The sequence below is a fragment of the Cavia porcellus genome, unplaced genomic scaffold (assembly GCF_034190915.1).
Source record: "Cavia porcellus strain 051 isolate PalLab524CR breed Dunkin Hartley unplaced genomic scaffold, mCavPor4.1 scaffold_16, whole genome shotgun sequence".
Classification (NCBI taxonomy): domain Eukaryota; kingdom Metazoa; phylum Chordata; class Mammalia; order Rodentia; family Caviidae; genus Cavia; species Cavia porcellus.
Genome location: NW_026947499.1, coordinates 49114941 through 49130033, shown reverse-complemented (window position 1 = coordinate 49130033; position 15093 = coordinate 49114941). Strand labels below are relative to the sequence as shown.

Here is a 15093-nt window from a genome sequence, read left to right as displayed (position 1 = left end):
CATGTATATATGCTCAGTATAGAAAAAGATAAAAATACAAAAAGCAGAAGAAATAAAAAATTAGTCATAATCCCATTATCCAGAGATTACTATGTTTTTTCTAGTAAATATCTTTCCTTTTTTTTAATTTTTTTTATTTTTTCTTATTTTTTTTTTTAAATTTTATTTAAGGAGAAAAGAAAAAAAAAAGCAGGGAAAGGGTACAAGTTATACAGATTTACAGAAAAAAAAATGAACAGTAGGAAATCACTAGTTAATGGATTACATATTGTCATCTTAAAAATAGTTGTTCAAGTCACAAAATTAAAGCTTGTAAAGTGGACATTCCAACAATGATACTGCAAACAGTTCTGTTCATTGATCCAATAAAACTCTGTGATATCATTTTCTATCTTATACACTTAAATATACATGCAGTTATATAGTTTGGATCACTGTCTTTTCCTCTCTTTTGTACCATGACTATTACACATTTTGGGTTTCATTGCTCCCACGGTTCTTATTACTTTTTTGGAAGAGAGTAAAACCAAATGTGACATAACAGAACAGAGTCGGTCAAGTCAAAAGGGTGGACATAATAGATAATGTAAAAACATAATACAAGGTGATCAACAATGGTTACCATAATGCCTCCCGCTATCTCTAATAGAATTGCCTATATCGTTAGTTATAATACAATTGAACAAAACAGTAAAGAATAAAACCGACAAAACCAAAACATTGGAGACATTGTAGGTCTTCAAAAGTAGATAAAAGTCAACAAGAATGGGCGTCATAATGAATCTCATTATCTTTACAGCTGATGCCTAAACTTTTGAACCTGATACTATCCAGCAAAACAGAATAGGGGAACATTAGTTAAAAACCAGATGGTGAGAGTAATACAGGGCTTTAAATCAAGGTAATGAAAAGTCAAAGTGGGTTACTATAATATATCCTGCTATTTTTTTTCCTTTAATTAAAAGGATAAAGATAAAAAAGTAAATAATGGAGTGGAGATTGAGATAAAAGAGGGCATAACAACGAAACAGCGCAGATCAAAACATAACCATTTAAGCAGAATAGTGTTTCACCACCAGATAATCCTAACCTAAAAGTAGTTACCATATTGTCTCTTTCTTTGAAATCCTTGAGTACAACTTAGTATACTGTAGCATTAAGTATATCAAAACAATGTAAAACCATTCAAGAGAATGACAGCATTACAGAGTATTTAGAATCGACTAACAGAAAGTGAACAATGGTTTCTGTATAATCTCCTTGTCTTTAAAAGGTGTTTGCTTATACTATCATACATAATAAAATCCAATAAGATACAGCCTATTTAGACCATTGGAGACAGAAGGACAAAAGCTAGATGAGACTTCAAAACAAGATGATACTAAATCAGTATTACCTATTAAGATGTCATTTTCTCCAAAATAGCTGTTCCTATCATCCAATCTTCTCTGTCTCATTTCTGTTGAGCTCTTTTTCTGTCAGTAGCTGTCAGTTTGTCTTCTTCATTTTGTTCTCTGCTCCATTCGTTGTGGCCTCTCTGCCATTATTTCTGGATTCTTTGTATTTTTCTTTTTTTAGAATATCCTGCAATACTCTCTGTAGAGTTGAATTGGTGGTTGCAAATTCCCCCAGTTCCTCTTTATCCTGGAAGCACCTTGTTTTTCCATCAATTTCCAGGGACAGTTGTGCAGGATATCTCAATCTTGGCTGGAGATTATTATCTTTCAAAGCTTGAATTATTTCCCCCCACGCTCTTCGTGATTTGATGGTTTGTGCAGAGAAATCTGCTGTAATTCTGATGGGTGTTCCCTTGTAAGTGGTCTGTTTCTTGTCTCTTACAGCTTTTAATATTCTGTTCTTGTATTGAATTTCTGGAATTTTTATTATTATATGCCTGGGTGTTGCTCTGTTTGGGTTGTAGGTAGCTGGGGTCCTGTATGCCTCATACATCTGAGTCTCTTTACCTTTTGCTAAATTAGGAAAATTCTCCTGGATTATTTCTGTGAGTAGCTTTTGTAGTTCACTTGTTTGTGTCCCTACTTCTTCTTTTATGTTCTTAATCCTTAAGTTATGGATCCTCTTATCATCTTCTTGTCTTTGTATTATTGCTGTTTGTTTCTTTGTTATTTTTAAGAAGTTTTTCATTTCATTCTCCCATATTACAAGTCTGCCCTCCAGTTCAGATAGTCTGTCCTTAGTTTCTTTCAAGCTGTTATGCCAGTCTTCTATAGACTTCTTAGTATCTTGGTAGTCCCTTTGAACCTGCTTCACGTATTCTATGCTTTCTCTGTTTTCTCCATCAAACAATTCTCCCCTTTTTTTCTGTTCTTCCATTCCACCACCTGTTTTTTCTTGGGTGGTACTTAGCATTTCTCTAATATTCTGCATACTTCTAGTTTCAGGTCGTTGATAACTTCATTCCTGAATTGGTCTATGAGGCTCTCTATATGGTGCCTTATGTGTATTGGTGCGATGTCTGCTATTGCCTGTTTCTCAGAATTGGGGGCCGAGGAGCCTTTCTTGTTGCTGCTTCTTCCCATGCTGCCTCTTCTTCTCTGTTCCTTGTATATGCAAGCTTATATAAGAGGCCCAGCTTCTCTCCCAGTCAGCCACAGCCTGATCAAATTGCACCAGTTAGGTGTTCCCGCTCACCGCTGCACACCAGGGAGTTATGGACCAGGCAGCCTACGCGTCTCCCCTCCCGGCCACCGTCAGGCTCTGGGATCTGGGTTGGGACAGCCTACCAGGTCCGCCGGCAGCGTCACGCAGGCCAGGCACTTTTCACCAATCCCGCCCGAGAGGGGGATGTGTGGCTGGAGTCGCCACCGCGCCCTGCTCCCGCAGGACTGCTCGGGCCCAGAACGTCCTCTGCTGGAGTCAAACTTTGGTAGAGTGTCAGTTTCTCTCACTCACCTCACCACAAGTCAGTGCACGCCTCCCTGCCATTCGCAGATTGCCGTTCTCAGAGCTTCTGGGCGTCTCTCTCCTTGCCGAGCCACTGTAGAGGCAGCCAGCCGCCATGCGGCGGGAAACCCAAATCACGGCTTACAATGGCGCGGGGTCCAGCCTCCACATCGAGGCTTTTCTGTTCATGTTTTAGCACCAGGACTGCATTCCAAGTTGGTTTCTCTCAGCCCAGTTCGTTCCTGAGTCAGCAGAGCATATCTCCACCTGCTTATGTCTCCTTAGTCCGCACCATTCCTGGCTTCTGAGCCGAGTATTTCAGACTGCCTCCGGTAGTTGCTGTTATCTGTCCGCCATGTTCTCCCGGAAGTCCTCTCCTTTTTTTTTTGAAACAGGGTTTGGTTAAATTGTCTAGGCTGGAGTTCAACTTGTGATACACCTGCCTCAACACCTTTCTACCTTGTCAATTAGTTGGGATTGCAGGTGTGGGCTACTATATCCCACCTTTTTATATTAACTCAGTTTTATAATAACACACATACTGCTTTACTACATGATTTTGTCTCTTTCAATATGTTATAAGTAAACTTGTAAGTAGCTACAGAATATTCTATTATATGGATATAACCTTTTAATTCTCTGCTTTCAGATATTTATACTCCCATATTTTGTAACAGCATTACAAACATGCTCATTCATATTTCTCTACCACATACAACTACTGCTTAAGTATACTAAGTATTAAGTCTGCTAATATAACAGTCTGTATTGAAAGGGTTATTGACCCAGACAGGGCACTGTAGCCAGAAAAAGCTGGAATTAGGGAGCTCCTGTCTCCCCCCACTCCTAGAGATTTACCTGTAACCCTATATCTCCCCCACCCTTCAGAATCTGCCCCCGGCACCAAACGTGTGCCAATGAAATTACCTGTGCATCTCTAATGGCCTTAGGGCACTGCCCTAAGCTTAGGCTACTTATATTCCCCCACTCCATGTGTCCGCGTGAGAGAGATCGCCAGACTTCAGTGGCCGGCGTGCCAGTCCTCTCTCCATGTTCTCAGAATAAAGGCCTCTTTTGTTTTATACTTCTCATCTTTTAGAAATATTTTTCATCTTTTGGAAATAATCCTATCATGTATCACTGTCATGATCTCTCTGTATAAGCATGAATCTATAGGTACAACTTCAATAGATTGAAATAGTAATGTTTCAATCATGTTTTCTTTGCACATCATTGTATGTACATTTTAAAAATTACAGGATAATCTTTGTAAAAACAGACAAAAATTTAGAGCTTCTGATTTCTATTACAGAAAAAATTAGTTTTGTTTTAGTTTTTGAGGTCAATGCAGAGTAAGCACTAAGACAGATCATTTAGCTGTCAAGCAACAACCTGCAGATTTTTCGATGAGGTCTTACCAGAAAGCAAAACTTCCTTTCAGCTGTTTGGCAGTTGTTAGATAATGAATAGAAATGGGGAATTCTAGGACAAGGCAGATAATATTCTGCTGACTTAGTATCACAAGAAGATTAGCAAATACAAAAGGGCAAAAACTATACACCAACATTGTGCAATTTCAGTATTCAGATATAATAAGGTGTTAACCCCCACCTTTTCTTTCATACACACACACACACACACACACACACACACACACACACACACACATATGTAAGGCTTATGTAAACAGAACCTATGGGCTTTTCCTGTTAAATCTTATTCCATGATACTTCTGATCGGTCAAAGAGCTGCAGGTGATGTGAAAAATACCTGGTGAGGTAGTCCACAATCTTGTCATCTGGTTTGACCAATTCATCCATAATACAGCAGCCCCCTTCAGCTACCAGTGAGATGCGTGTTATTTCTTTCCCCTTGGATGTGAGGCACTGAAAGACCAGGATACAGTCAGTCTGCTGAACTATGAAAGCTGCTGCTTCCTCTGATTATGCACATTAAGTCATCTGCCACCTACTCTCAACTACCACACTCACTGGAGCAATAGCAAAGATGTTTGCTTCCTATAGGATCTAGTATGAAAGAAATGTTCTTGGTCATTGACTGTTACATTTAAAGAAAGTGACACAGATCAACTTCTATAGGAAATGATATTCTCAAGGAAGATGAATGGAAAAAGTATCAATCATAATTGTACCATACATGGAGTGTGCACTTTATACTAAGTACCAGTAATAGGTAACTTTAACTAAGCATACTCTAAGAGGTAGCCTTTACTATTAACTCCACCGTCACAGAAAGAGAAGCTGAAGGTAAAGAGGGATGGGGACTTATCTATTAACCACACTCCAATACAGACTTTAATTTTAGTTTAGTTTAGTTTTTACCCAATCTATTAAGAATTAAGAGCTAGTATGGTGGTTCACGCCTGTAATCTCAACACTCAGGAGGCTAAGGCAGGAGGATCACTGCAAATTTGAGGCTAGCCTGGGCTACATAGTAAGTACAGACCAGCCTGAATTTCATAGTGAGACCCTGTCTCAAAAAAAAAAAAAAAATTAAGGAACTAATTGTTGAGTGCTAAGAGAGGATACATTTTCTTTAAAAGACTTGCTAAACTTGGGCAAAGTAAAACAAAGAGTGGTAGAGCAGGGAAATCCTGCTTTTGATTATCAATGTATAAAATTAATGCAAACCAATGGTAATTAAGGCAGTCCTCACGGCAACAGTAACTACATATTTGTTCAAAAGATAGGCGTAAACTTCTAATATTATGTGAAGCTTTGATTAAACATTGCAACTAGTTAGAAAATTTATAGTTATTCGTCATCCAGAATACAAATACAAATTTTTAAAAATGTGTGTAAAAAAGCCTACTTTCAGTTACTTAAACTGAATGTACTAATTCAGTAGATTCAAGAAATTATCTTCTACTAAATCCCCGTTTGCAACATTACAGCTAAAATATCAAGAGTGTCACTTACCATTTCACAGTCAAGTCCAAAGAGAGGACTCCTGTCTGTTATAGAACCATTACATTTGGTAGGTACAAAGTTTTCATAGCCAGGAGAACCTAGGAGGAAAAAGGAATAAAATATTTACCTTCAGAACTACAGAGGGTAAACTTCACTTTTAGACTCTTCCAGGGAAACTACAATACCATTTGTTAGTAACCTTATGTATGTTAGTTATTTCAAAAATAAGAGCAAAAAACAAACAAAAAACCCAGAGGCAATCTCTGTTCTTAAATTTTTCACCATCTATTTATGTTTATATTCTGAGAAGCCAAGTGTGGTGGTGCATACTTGTAATCCCAGCACCATAGGAAGCTAAAGCAGGAGGACTGCCCTAAGGTCAAGACTAGGCTGGGCTATAAGGTGAGTTTAGGGCTAATCTGAACTTCACAGTGATAACCTGTCTCAAAAAAAAATTTTTTTAAAGGCCAATGAGACCTTCCTGTTATAAAGTATTGTGGGCCCTGGACTTCCTGACAGTTCCCAAGTAACAACTTTTCCTCCTTATCAAAAAAGAAATTTCAACAAGGTTGTGTCTAAATCCAAAGTCAATGGATTCTATCTAAGCACCAAAAGAGAATGAATAAAGCATAAAAATGACTATAACTGCTATTTTCCTTTCCTTTAATAAAGCAAGAGGAAGTAAGGAAGAGATTTCACCATAGTAAACATCTGAAAGAACTGCAGAGCAGGCAAAAGTGGGAATAACATTCACTATGTGCACCCCTCTACTTAATTCTACCCTTGATTTCTCTGAAATTTCTCTATTCAGAAATTTACATACATTTTTTGGAATCATAAACTAAAAATTCCTTATCACAGCGCAACTACACACTTAGGGTACTCCTTCCATTGCATACTCAAAACCAGTGATGGTGAACCTTTCAGAGCATTCAATGATAACAAACAGCCAATGTAGCACATGGGCTGTAGGTTTGCCACCACTTCCTTAAGTCAATAAACAGGTGTATTTAGTTCAACAACCCAAACCATTTGAATCACTGAAGACTTACCTTTGGATAAAAGCTGAGGCAATAAAGCTATTATTTGAAAGAAACAACGGGGAATATGAAAACTTTTGGCCAATTGCTATCACCTGGTAGCTTAGAATTTCAAACTTACTGCAATTAAAAGAATCAAACCATGGTCCAATTCAGAAAAGAAAGGCAAAATGTGGGAAATAATATATTTGCTCACACTCTCTGTACTATTAGTGGCATTAAAAACAAAATTACTAACTTTTGAAAGAATTTATGTGTCAGATACATTCTAAGCACCTTTTTTCCCCAGTGATGGAGACTGAATCCAGGGCCTCCCACTGCAGCATATCCACAGCCCTCTTTTGTAATTTTATTTTGAGAAAGGGTCTTACTAAATCCCTAAAATGTCATGGCTGGGCTTAAATTTGTGAGCCTCAACCTCTTGGAATACTGAGATTATAGCCATGTGTCATGACCATGTCCAGGTACTAAGTGAAAGGGTTTTGGCCCAGGCCAGACACTGTAGCCCGTAAAGCCAAGGAGCTCCTATCTCCCCCACCCTTAGGAATCTACCTCTGGCACCAAACAAAGACCAATGGGCTACCTGTGCATCCCTAATGCCCCCTTAGGTTCCACCCCAAACCGAGGCTACTTATGTGCCTCACTCCACGGTTCCACGGAGAGATCGCCGACCCCAGGGTGGAGATGACACACCCCGGGGGTCGGGGGTGTCTCTCCCTGCATTCTCAAAATAAAGGTCATTTATATTTCATACTTCTTATCTTTTCAGCCACCGCCGGTCCCCCACAGTTCTATCATGGTTCCCTGACCAGGAATGGCAGATGAGAGACTCCTGGGGCTGGTTCCCAGTTTTGAGTCCCCTGCTGTTCAGGACCAGGCCCAGACTGTATCCTGTATTAATTCCTCACTTCTACACTTGGGAGCTGTAAGCTTGTCACTGCTGGTTTACAGACAACACTGACCCAATTTACCACAGGTGAACAACTCCCAGAGATTGCCACTGGGCCAGGCCCCAGGCGAGTTTTCTCCCCCTTTCCGTGGGTTCCCGTGATGCTCTCAAGTCCTCACCTCAAGGCAGGGTCTTTCTGGGCAACCTATGTCCACACTCAAAAATCTCTCACATACTTTGGGTTCAGATAGCCCAAGGCAGAGTTTTCTGGACCGCCCACACTGAGAGGCCCTCAAGTCCTTCAGAGCTTTTTTTAAGTTCTCACGGCAGAGCTGCTACTCAACCCACGTAAAGTCCACTCCTAATATTGGCGACGGCCAATTATTAGGAGTTTTGGAGTTATATTAACCGATTGGTCTGCAGTAAGGCACAATACATAAATTCATTGCTGATCTGACAATGTATTCGTGATCTCAGATATTAAGTTCAGATTGTTTCTGCTGCCTTTTGTGTGTGTGTGTTACAGCCATGACAAACGTTTTCTTTTAGATCTAGATAATTATAAATTCCTTTTTGCTGGGAACCACTAGCTCTGTTCCAAGACAAGGGTTTTGTTAAAAGTTTTAATGTTGTCTGAAAAACAAAAAGAAAGGTAACTGACTGGTACTTTGAGGGTACATAGTAAGTTGTAATGTAAAAGAAGATAGGAAGTTGTAGAAAAGCTTGAGAAAAAAGAAGATAGGAAAGAAAGCTCAACTTGAGGGTATAATGTGAAAGAAGACTTGAGGGTATATAGAAAGTTATAGAAGGCTTGAGAAGATGTAAATTTTACTTGAGGGTATATAGAAAGTTATAGAAGACTTGAGAGGATATAAATTATAGAAGGCTCAAGAGGGTATGTAGAAAGCTTGAGAGGATGTAAATTTTGTCTTGGTTCATAGTACTGCAAATAACAGGTTTAAAAAGAAGTAAATGTGTTCAAAATTTGACAGTGTTAGATCAGTTCTGATAGAGTTATTCATAGGGTTGGTAAACCTTTACTGCAAAATGTTTCCATTAAAATGAGATTATACTCCAAAAGAGAAAAGGCAGACTAAAGCCTTTTTTGTCAAGTATGTAATTTCAATAAAATGATGGCCTGCCACATGGCACCCTAAAAAAAAAAGCGGTATGCCATCCAGATAAAGCCTGCTCTCTGATCTAAAATGCCAATATTAAACTCCTGCATACTTAATTCTACTGTACTCCAAATCCCAAACAGAAAGGCAAAACTTGACCTTCAAACTCCACAGAGACCTTAAAATGGCTTTTCATATTTTCAACAAGAGATAACTATAACACTTATGACACTTGGAATTCTGAGACAGGCAAACGTACACAAGGTGGAACTGCCTGCCACACTGCCCCCCCCCACACCACACTCAAATGCAGAAGACATTGGGCAAGAGACTGCCCCATCCTAGCGTTCTTTAAGACCTTACACCACGGCTGCTGGACTGTCCTAGCCACCAGAGAGTGGGTAAGCCATCCTAACTTCTAGCCCTCACAGGAAATGTCCACACTGCCAGATTTGTCACCGACAGGTAAAATTGCTGCTGAAGACTGACGGGGCTCAGGGCCAACAGCCCCCTTTGTGGGTGTCCATCTCAGAGTCTAAGTCGCGCTAAAACTCTCAGGTAAGACATTCTCTATATTTGTGGACATAGAGGCCATATATACAGAGTTCTTTCTGAGTTTTCAGGCTGCTATATTAAGTCCTCAATCTCTATGATGGGGTATTGATGGTCAACCTATGCCATTTATAAACAGGGCCTATTTCATGCAGGTCCCAGTCCTAAATCTTAAAATGCCTTTTATACAGGCTGACTTAGACACACTGAGGCCTCAACAGCTTCTACCTGTTATCGCTAGTAAACCTCTCCTCAGTGATGTAAGATCACCCCCTTCCTTTTTTATTCACCAATTTCTCAGGTAACCCTGGTCAAGACTGACAGACACATTTTGTCTTCTCACTTTGTTTATACTTTTTCAGGATACATAAAAGCCTTTCCCACAACCAGGTAAACTGCTGATATACTTGCTAAAGTTCTGTTGCAGCAAATCATTCCAAGGACTACAGCCAGGTTACAGTGACCCATACCTGATATACTTAGTAACCTCAAAAGCAATCAAATTTGCTAGACTGCCATGCTGGTTTCACATCACTCAGGCCCTAAATCTAACCATCCTTTTCCTACTCATCTCTGCCTTGCCAAGGCCTCACAGCCACGACTTTCAGGCTGTCATGTTTTGTTATTCAATTTTGTTTCTAATTTCTTATTCCTTTTTACAGCAGGACTCTAACAGTATTTCCTAAAGACTCCAACGTCATGCATACCAGAGACAAGCCTTATCTACCTACCCTTTTAACTTTTACCCTTTCAGATGGGAGAGTAAGCACTACTCATGACTTCATTCCTCCTAAAGCCACGTTTAATTTTCAGAATTCTGCCTTACCATGGAAATGATCCTACCTCAACGTTGTCCTGATATAATAACATGTCTAAATCAAAAGGCACCTTTCCCTCTACCTCACCTGGTTCCTAAAAATGACAGCGCCGTGTCTCCTTATAACATCTTGTCTCTTTGTTTTTACAGTCTAACATACATGCATTCACCAGTAAAGTTGTCCTGGCTAAAACACTTGGCACCAGCTTCTACCTGGGCATCAACCATCATCCCGTTGACTCCCCTAGACCCCAGTACAGCACCTTCTGCCAGCAGGAAGCAGTTAAAGAGAAAAATCTTTGCCCCTTTTCATAATAATAATCATAAGATGGGATATGAAAGGGTTTTGGCCCAAGCTGGACATTGTAGCCAGTAAAGCCAAGGAGCTCCTATCTCCCCCACCCTTAGGAATCTACCTCTGGCACCAAACAAAGACCAATGGGCTACCTGTGCATCCCTAATGCCCCCTTAGGTTCCATCCCAAACCGAGGCTACTTATGTGCCTCACTCCACGTGTTCCACGGAGAGATCACCGACCCTGGGGTGGAGATGCCACGCCCCAGGGGGTCAGGGGTGTCTTTCCCCGCATTCTCAAAATAAAGGGTTTTTTTTTTTTTTTTTTTGTCTTTTTCCTTTTTCCTTTTTATCGGTACCGGGGATTGAACTCACAACTGCCTGCTTGCAAGGCAGGCGCTTATGCTGCTGAGCTAAATCCCCAGCCCCCGGTCATTTATATTTCATACTTCTTATCTTTTCAGCCACCACCAGTCCCCCACAGTTCTATCACTAAGCATTTGTTGTCCATTAATTATTTAATCTTCATGGGTACTAAATTTTATAGGTACTAAATTTTAGGTACTAAAATTAGGTACTAAATTTTAACTCCATTTTACAAATGACTTTATTTTGAAAGGAAACATATAAGACTGCATGCAAAGCACTAATAACGGAGTTCGGTCAAAATGGCGGCTGGCTAGGGGATCGAGCGAAGAGTCTCTCCGGAGAATTCATACTAGAAGCTAAAAAAAGACAACATGGAGAGGGCCAGACAAATCGATAGCGATTCTTATTAACCAAGACAGTACAGCTGGAGGATTTAAACTCGTGCTGAGACCTTGAATGCTGATAACGGGAGGCTGCAAATCTCGCGCCTTTAAATCAACAAACTGACCCGTGGACCCAGCAGGAAAAGCTGAGTTGTATTTGGGGACTGCGGGAAACTGAGACCCGGACCGGGACTCCAAGTAGCAGCCAGATCTGCACCGCTGCACCAGAGTGGATGTACAAAGCTCTGGCGTTTCAAATCTAAACGGTGCACAGATATCTGACCGGTCAGCACTGTGCCGGGAGCACACACTGTGCACCGTTCCGCGCTGTGCAGGGAGTGCGGGAAAGGTGGACAGCTTGGTGTGCGGTGGTCCCGGAATGAGGACTTGCACCGGACTCTGGTGAGTACCGGGAACCCCGCGGCTGCTGGGGTTGGCCAGAGAACAGCTGGCCCGCCACCACGGGGAAATCAATAACACAGAGTCTGGTGCAGACATATTAGCCTGGCGGCAGAAACTGCAGCTTGGTGACATCACCAGGTCCCCTTGTAGGGAGGGCTGGTGGAAGACATCTTGAATCCTGGCAGAGCCTGATTACTTGCTGGCTTCAGCTCCACACAGAGAACTTAGTGGGAGACATCTTAGTTTTGGGCGGATCTGCTATTCTGATGCTCCTGTCACAGAGAGGTTTGGAAGAGAACGGCTGGGATTTGGGCAGAACCCTGTGCCATAGTGACATTACTCAGCTGCTTCTGGTACAAAGAGAACTGGCAGGAGCTACTGGGGCTAAACCAAGCCTCTGCTTGGGGCCCAATAAGCGGATACAAAATAGTCACAATTCAGTGACAACCAGAAAGTACAGCCTAATTTATGAACTAACTGACACAGAGGCTAGAGACTAGCCTGTACCGCCCCTGCATCCCAGCCTACCCCAGATAACAGTAAATTGGGGAGGACAGCAAAAACTCAAGCCAGCACGCTTCTGAAAGGCCCTAAGCAATTCGGAGAGGGCCAGAGAACTCCAGGACAGTCTGAAAGAAACCAGAAACATGACAAGAGATAAAAATAAAAAAAAATCTCCAGCTGCTCAACAGGAGAAAATAAGCCCAGGAGAACTAAACACTGAAGAGAACAAGCACAGTAACCATCCTCTACTCGACACAGCATCAGCCGAAATTAAAAAGTACCTACATGATCTCATAGAGGAATTTAAAGCTGTACTCCTGATCCAAGTGAGGCAAGATATAAAGAGATTAATTAAAGAAATGACAAGCCCCGCCCAAGAGAACACAGATGGAAGAACTGAGGAAATCAGAAAAGAAAGAGAAGCATCTGAAGAAGAATTTAAGCATAACTTAGAATACATGAAACAGATCCAAAGAGAATATCAGGAAACTAAAAACTCCATTGAATATTGGCAAAATGCCTTGAAAGAAACTAAAGACAGCCTTCTGAAACTTGAAGAGAGATTTAGGGCATATGAACGTGAAAGAAAAAGCCTCTTAAAAATAACAAGGAACCAGAAAGAAGCAATTCTAAAACTGGAAGATGACAAAAAGATACATAACCTAAGAATAAAGAATGTGAGTGAGGAAGCAGGAACATCCAAAAATGAAATACAAAAAATATTCACAGATATATTAAAGCAAAATTTCCCATGTATAGCAAAAAGAAATGATATCCAGATAAAAGAAGCATACAGAACGCCAGCTACCTACAACCAAAACAGATCTACGCCTAGACATATAATAATCGAGATCCCAGAAATCCACCAAAAAAACAGAATATTAAAAGCAGCCAGAGAAAAGATGCAGGTTACCTATAACGGGAAATCTATCAAAATAACAGCAGACTTATCAACACAAACTCTTAAGTCAAGAAGGGAGTGGGGAGAAATATTCCAAGTCCTGAAGGAAAAAAATATGCAACCAAAGTTCATATATCCGTCAAAACTCTCTCTAAAAATTAATGAAGAAATAAGATACTTTCAAGACAAGGAGGAACTGTGGGAGTTCGTGGCCACCAATCCGACCCTACAGAGAGCGCTGAAGGACATTACAGAGAAACAGAGGAAGAGATATCAGGATTCCAGCTACAGTGACAGAGAGGCCTCAGTGAACGGGGCAGACAATGGAATGAGGGAATAAGGTGGACAAATTATAGCAGAAAAGTGGAGTAGCAGACATGAGGCAGAGATGGTAAGCTAGTCTTTAGTAGAGACAGCTCTGAAACTATATTTAAAAAAAAAAAAGCAGAGGTCATTGCTAATGGTGTATAACGATTTAAAAGACACAGTAGTCCTAGTGCCATATTTAGATTGAATTAAATTTGTTCTGGTCTGTCCACTCATGTCAGATTTGAGGACACAGACCTCTAGAACCAAAAATAGCAGGTTATACCATGGTAACTATCCTTACTTTCCTATTGACTTAGGCTAAAATCCTGTATTACTTACATTGTCTTACTATGACTGATCTTAATTGTATCTGAATCATAAGACTATTGGTTGGCCTTGACTGATTCTATTTGAAATTGGTATGCTTGTTAGAATCAACCCTAAAAGTAGAGGAAACTACTCTGAGCATGACAAGATGTAAAGGATATCCATATTGGTATGAATCAGTAACAGCTCTCAAATACTACAATGCAGTCAAAGTTAAGTTTTTATAAAAATAGGTGATAGTATGTTTAACTATAATAAGCCAGTGTTGTGGACAAATCTATTGAAAGTAACAAGAGAAAACATAGTAGCTACAGAAGATCATTTATATTGTAGTTTTATATGTCTTATCCATTGCATGTTTTTCTAGGAAATTGTTTTGCTGTCTTGTTATGACTTGGTTTTCCCTATAATACAGAGAGGACAGGAACAAATACTCTGAGGAAGAGACACTGAGAAACCCGAGGCTTATTTTGCAGCATTATAATATAAATTCTAGCAATCTATTGTTTGCTGATTAGAATGACATTGGACTGGTTTCTTCAGTTCAACTTCAGCATATGCAGAGATGGGGACGGCTATCACAAAGAGAATGAGAGATGCGATGGTAGTTGCTATTGTCTTCCCTAATTTGGAACTTGAGGACCTAAAAAGACTTCATCATCCTGTAATGATTTGATTAGTTCTATAATATGCAATAAGTATATAAAGTGGGTGAAGATAGGGACAACTATTTGTAAGAAGCTAGAGACAGTTAGATAATGAAGATCTCCAGTGGACTTGCTTTGAAATCTGTATTTCTTTAAATTGTTTTTTATTTTTTTTTTAAATGTTCTGTTCTGTTTTGATATGGTTAATCTTACCCTCTTTGAGATGTAAAACAAATGTGTAAGACTGATAATCATATTACGGAGCTTTTGTTCGATCATAGAGCAGAATGGTTTGTAGGGTCCCTTTTTTGAATGTCATTCTAAATACTTTAATTCTATAACCTGAACAGCTATTTCGAAGATGACAATTTGTAACTTATCAACCGGCAATTTCTTACCTTTTGTTTGTCTGTAATTTTGTATTATTTCTACCCTTTTTTTTTTTATCTCCATGTATTTTTTTTTCGTTTCCTTTTCTTTAAATAAAAAAAATAATAATAATAAAAAAAACAAAGCACTAATAACTCAGTAAAAAAAGACAGCCCAATTAAAAGATAGATGGGCAGGGAGACACGGCCAGACCCATCCCTGTGCACCGACACCACTGGAGACCTTGCCTCCCTTACGTGACCAGGGCAGGCAGGGAGAAATAGCCAGACATCCCTTATGTGTCCACAGGCTGCCATTGAAAACCCCTGCTTCTTTTG

The 15093-nt window shown here is 40.0% G+C and overlaps 1 protein-coding gene across 5 annotated transcripts in view; it reads right to left on the bottom strand.

The window, feature by feature from the left end:
- Positions 1 to 15093, bottom strand: part of Rexo5 (RNA exonuclease 5) — a 48047-nt gene that overhangs the window by 20157 nt on the left and 12797 nt on the right. For all 5 annotated transcript variants that reach the window (XM_013141919.3, XM_063226632.1, XM_013141917.3 and 2 more), the window contains 2 exons: positions 5844 to 5932; positions 4675 to 4790 (listed from right to left, as the gene is read on the bottom strand). In XM_013141919.3, coding sequence (XP_012997373.1) covers positions 4675 to 4790; positions 5844 to 5932 — 205 coding nt within the window. The remainder of the gene's footprint in view (positions 1 to 4674; positions 4791 to 5843; positions 5933 to 15093) is intronic.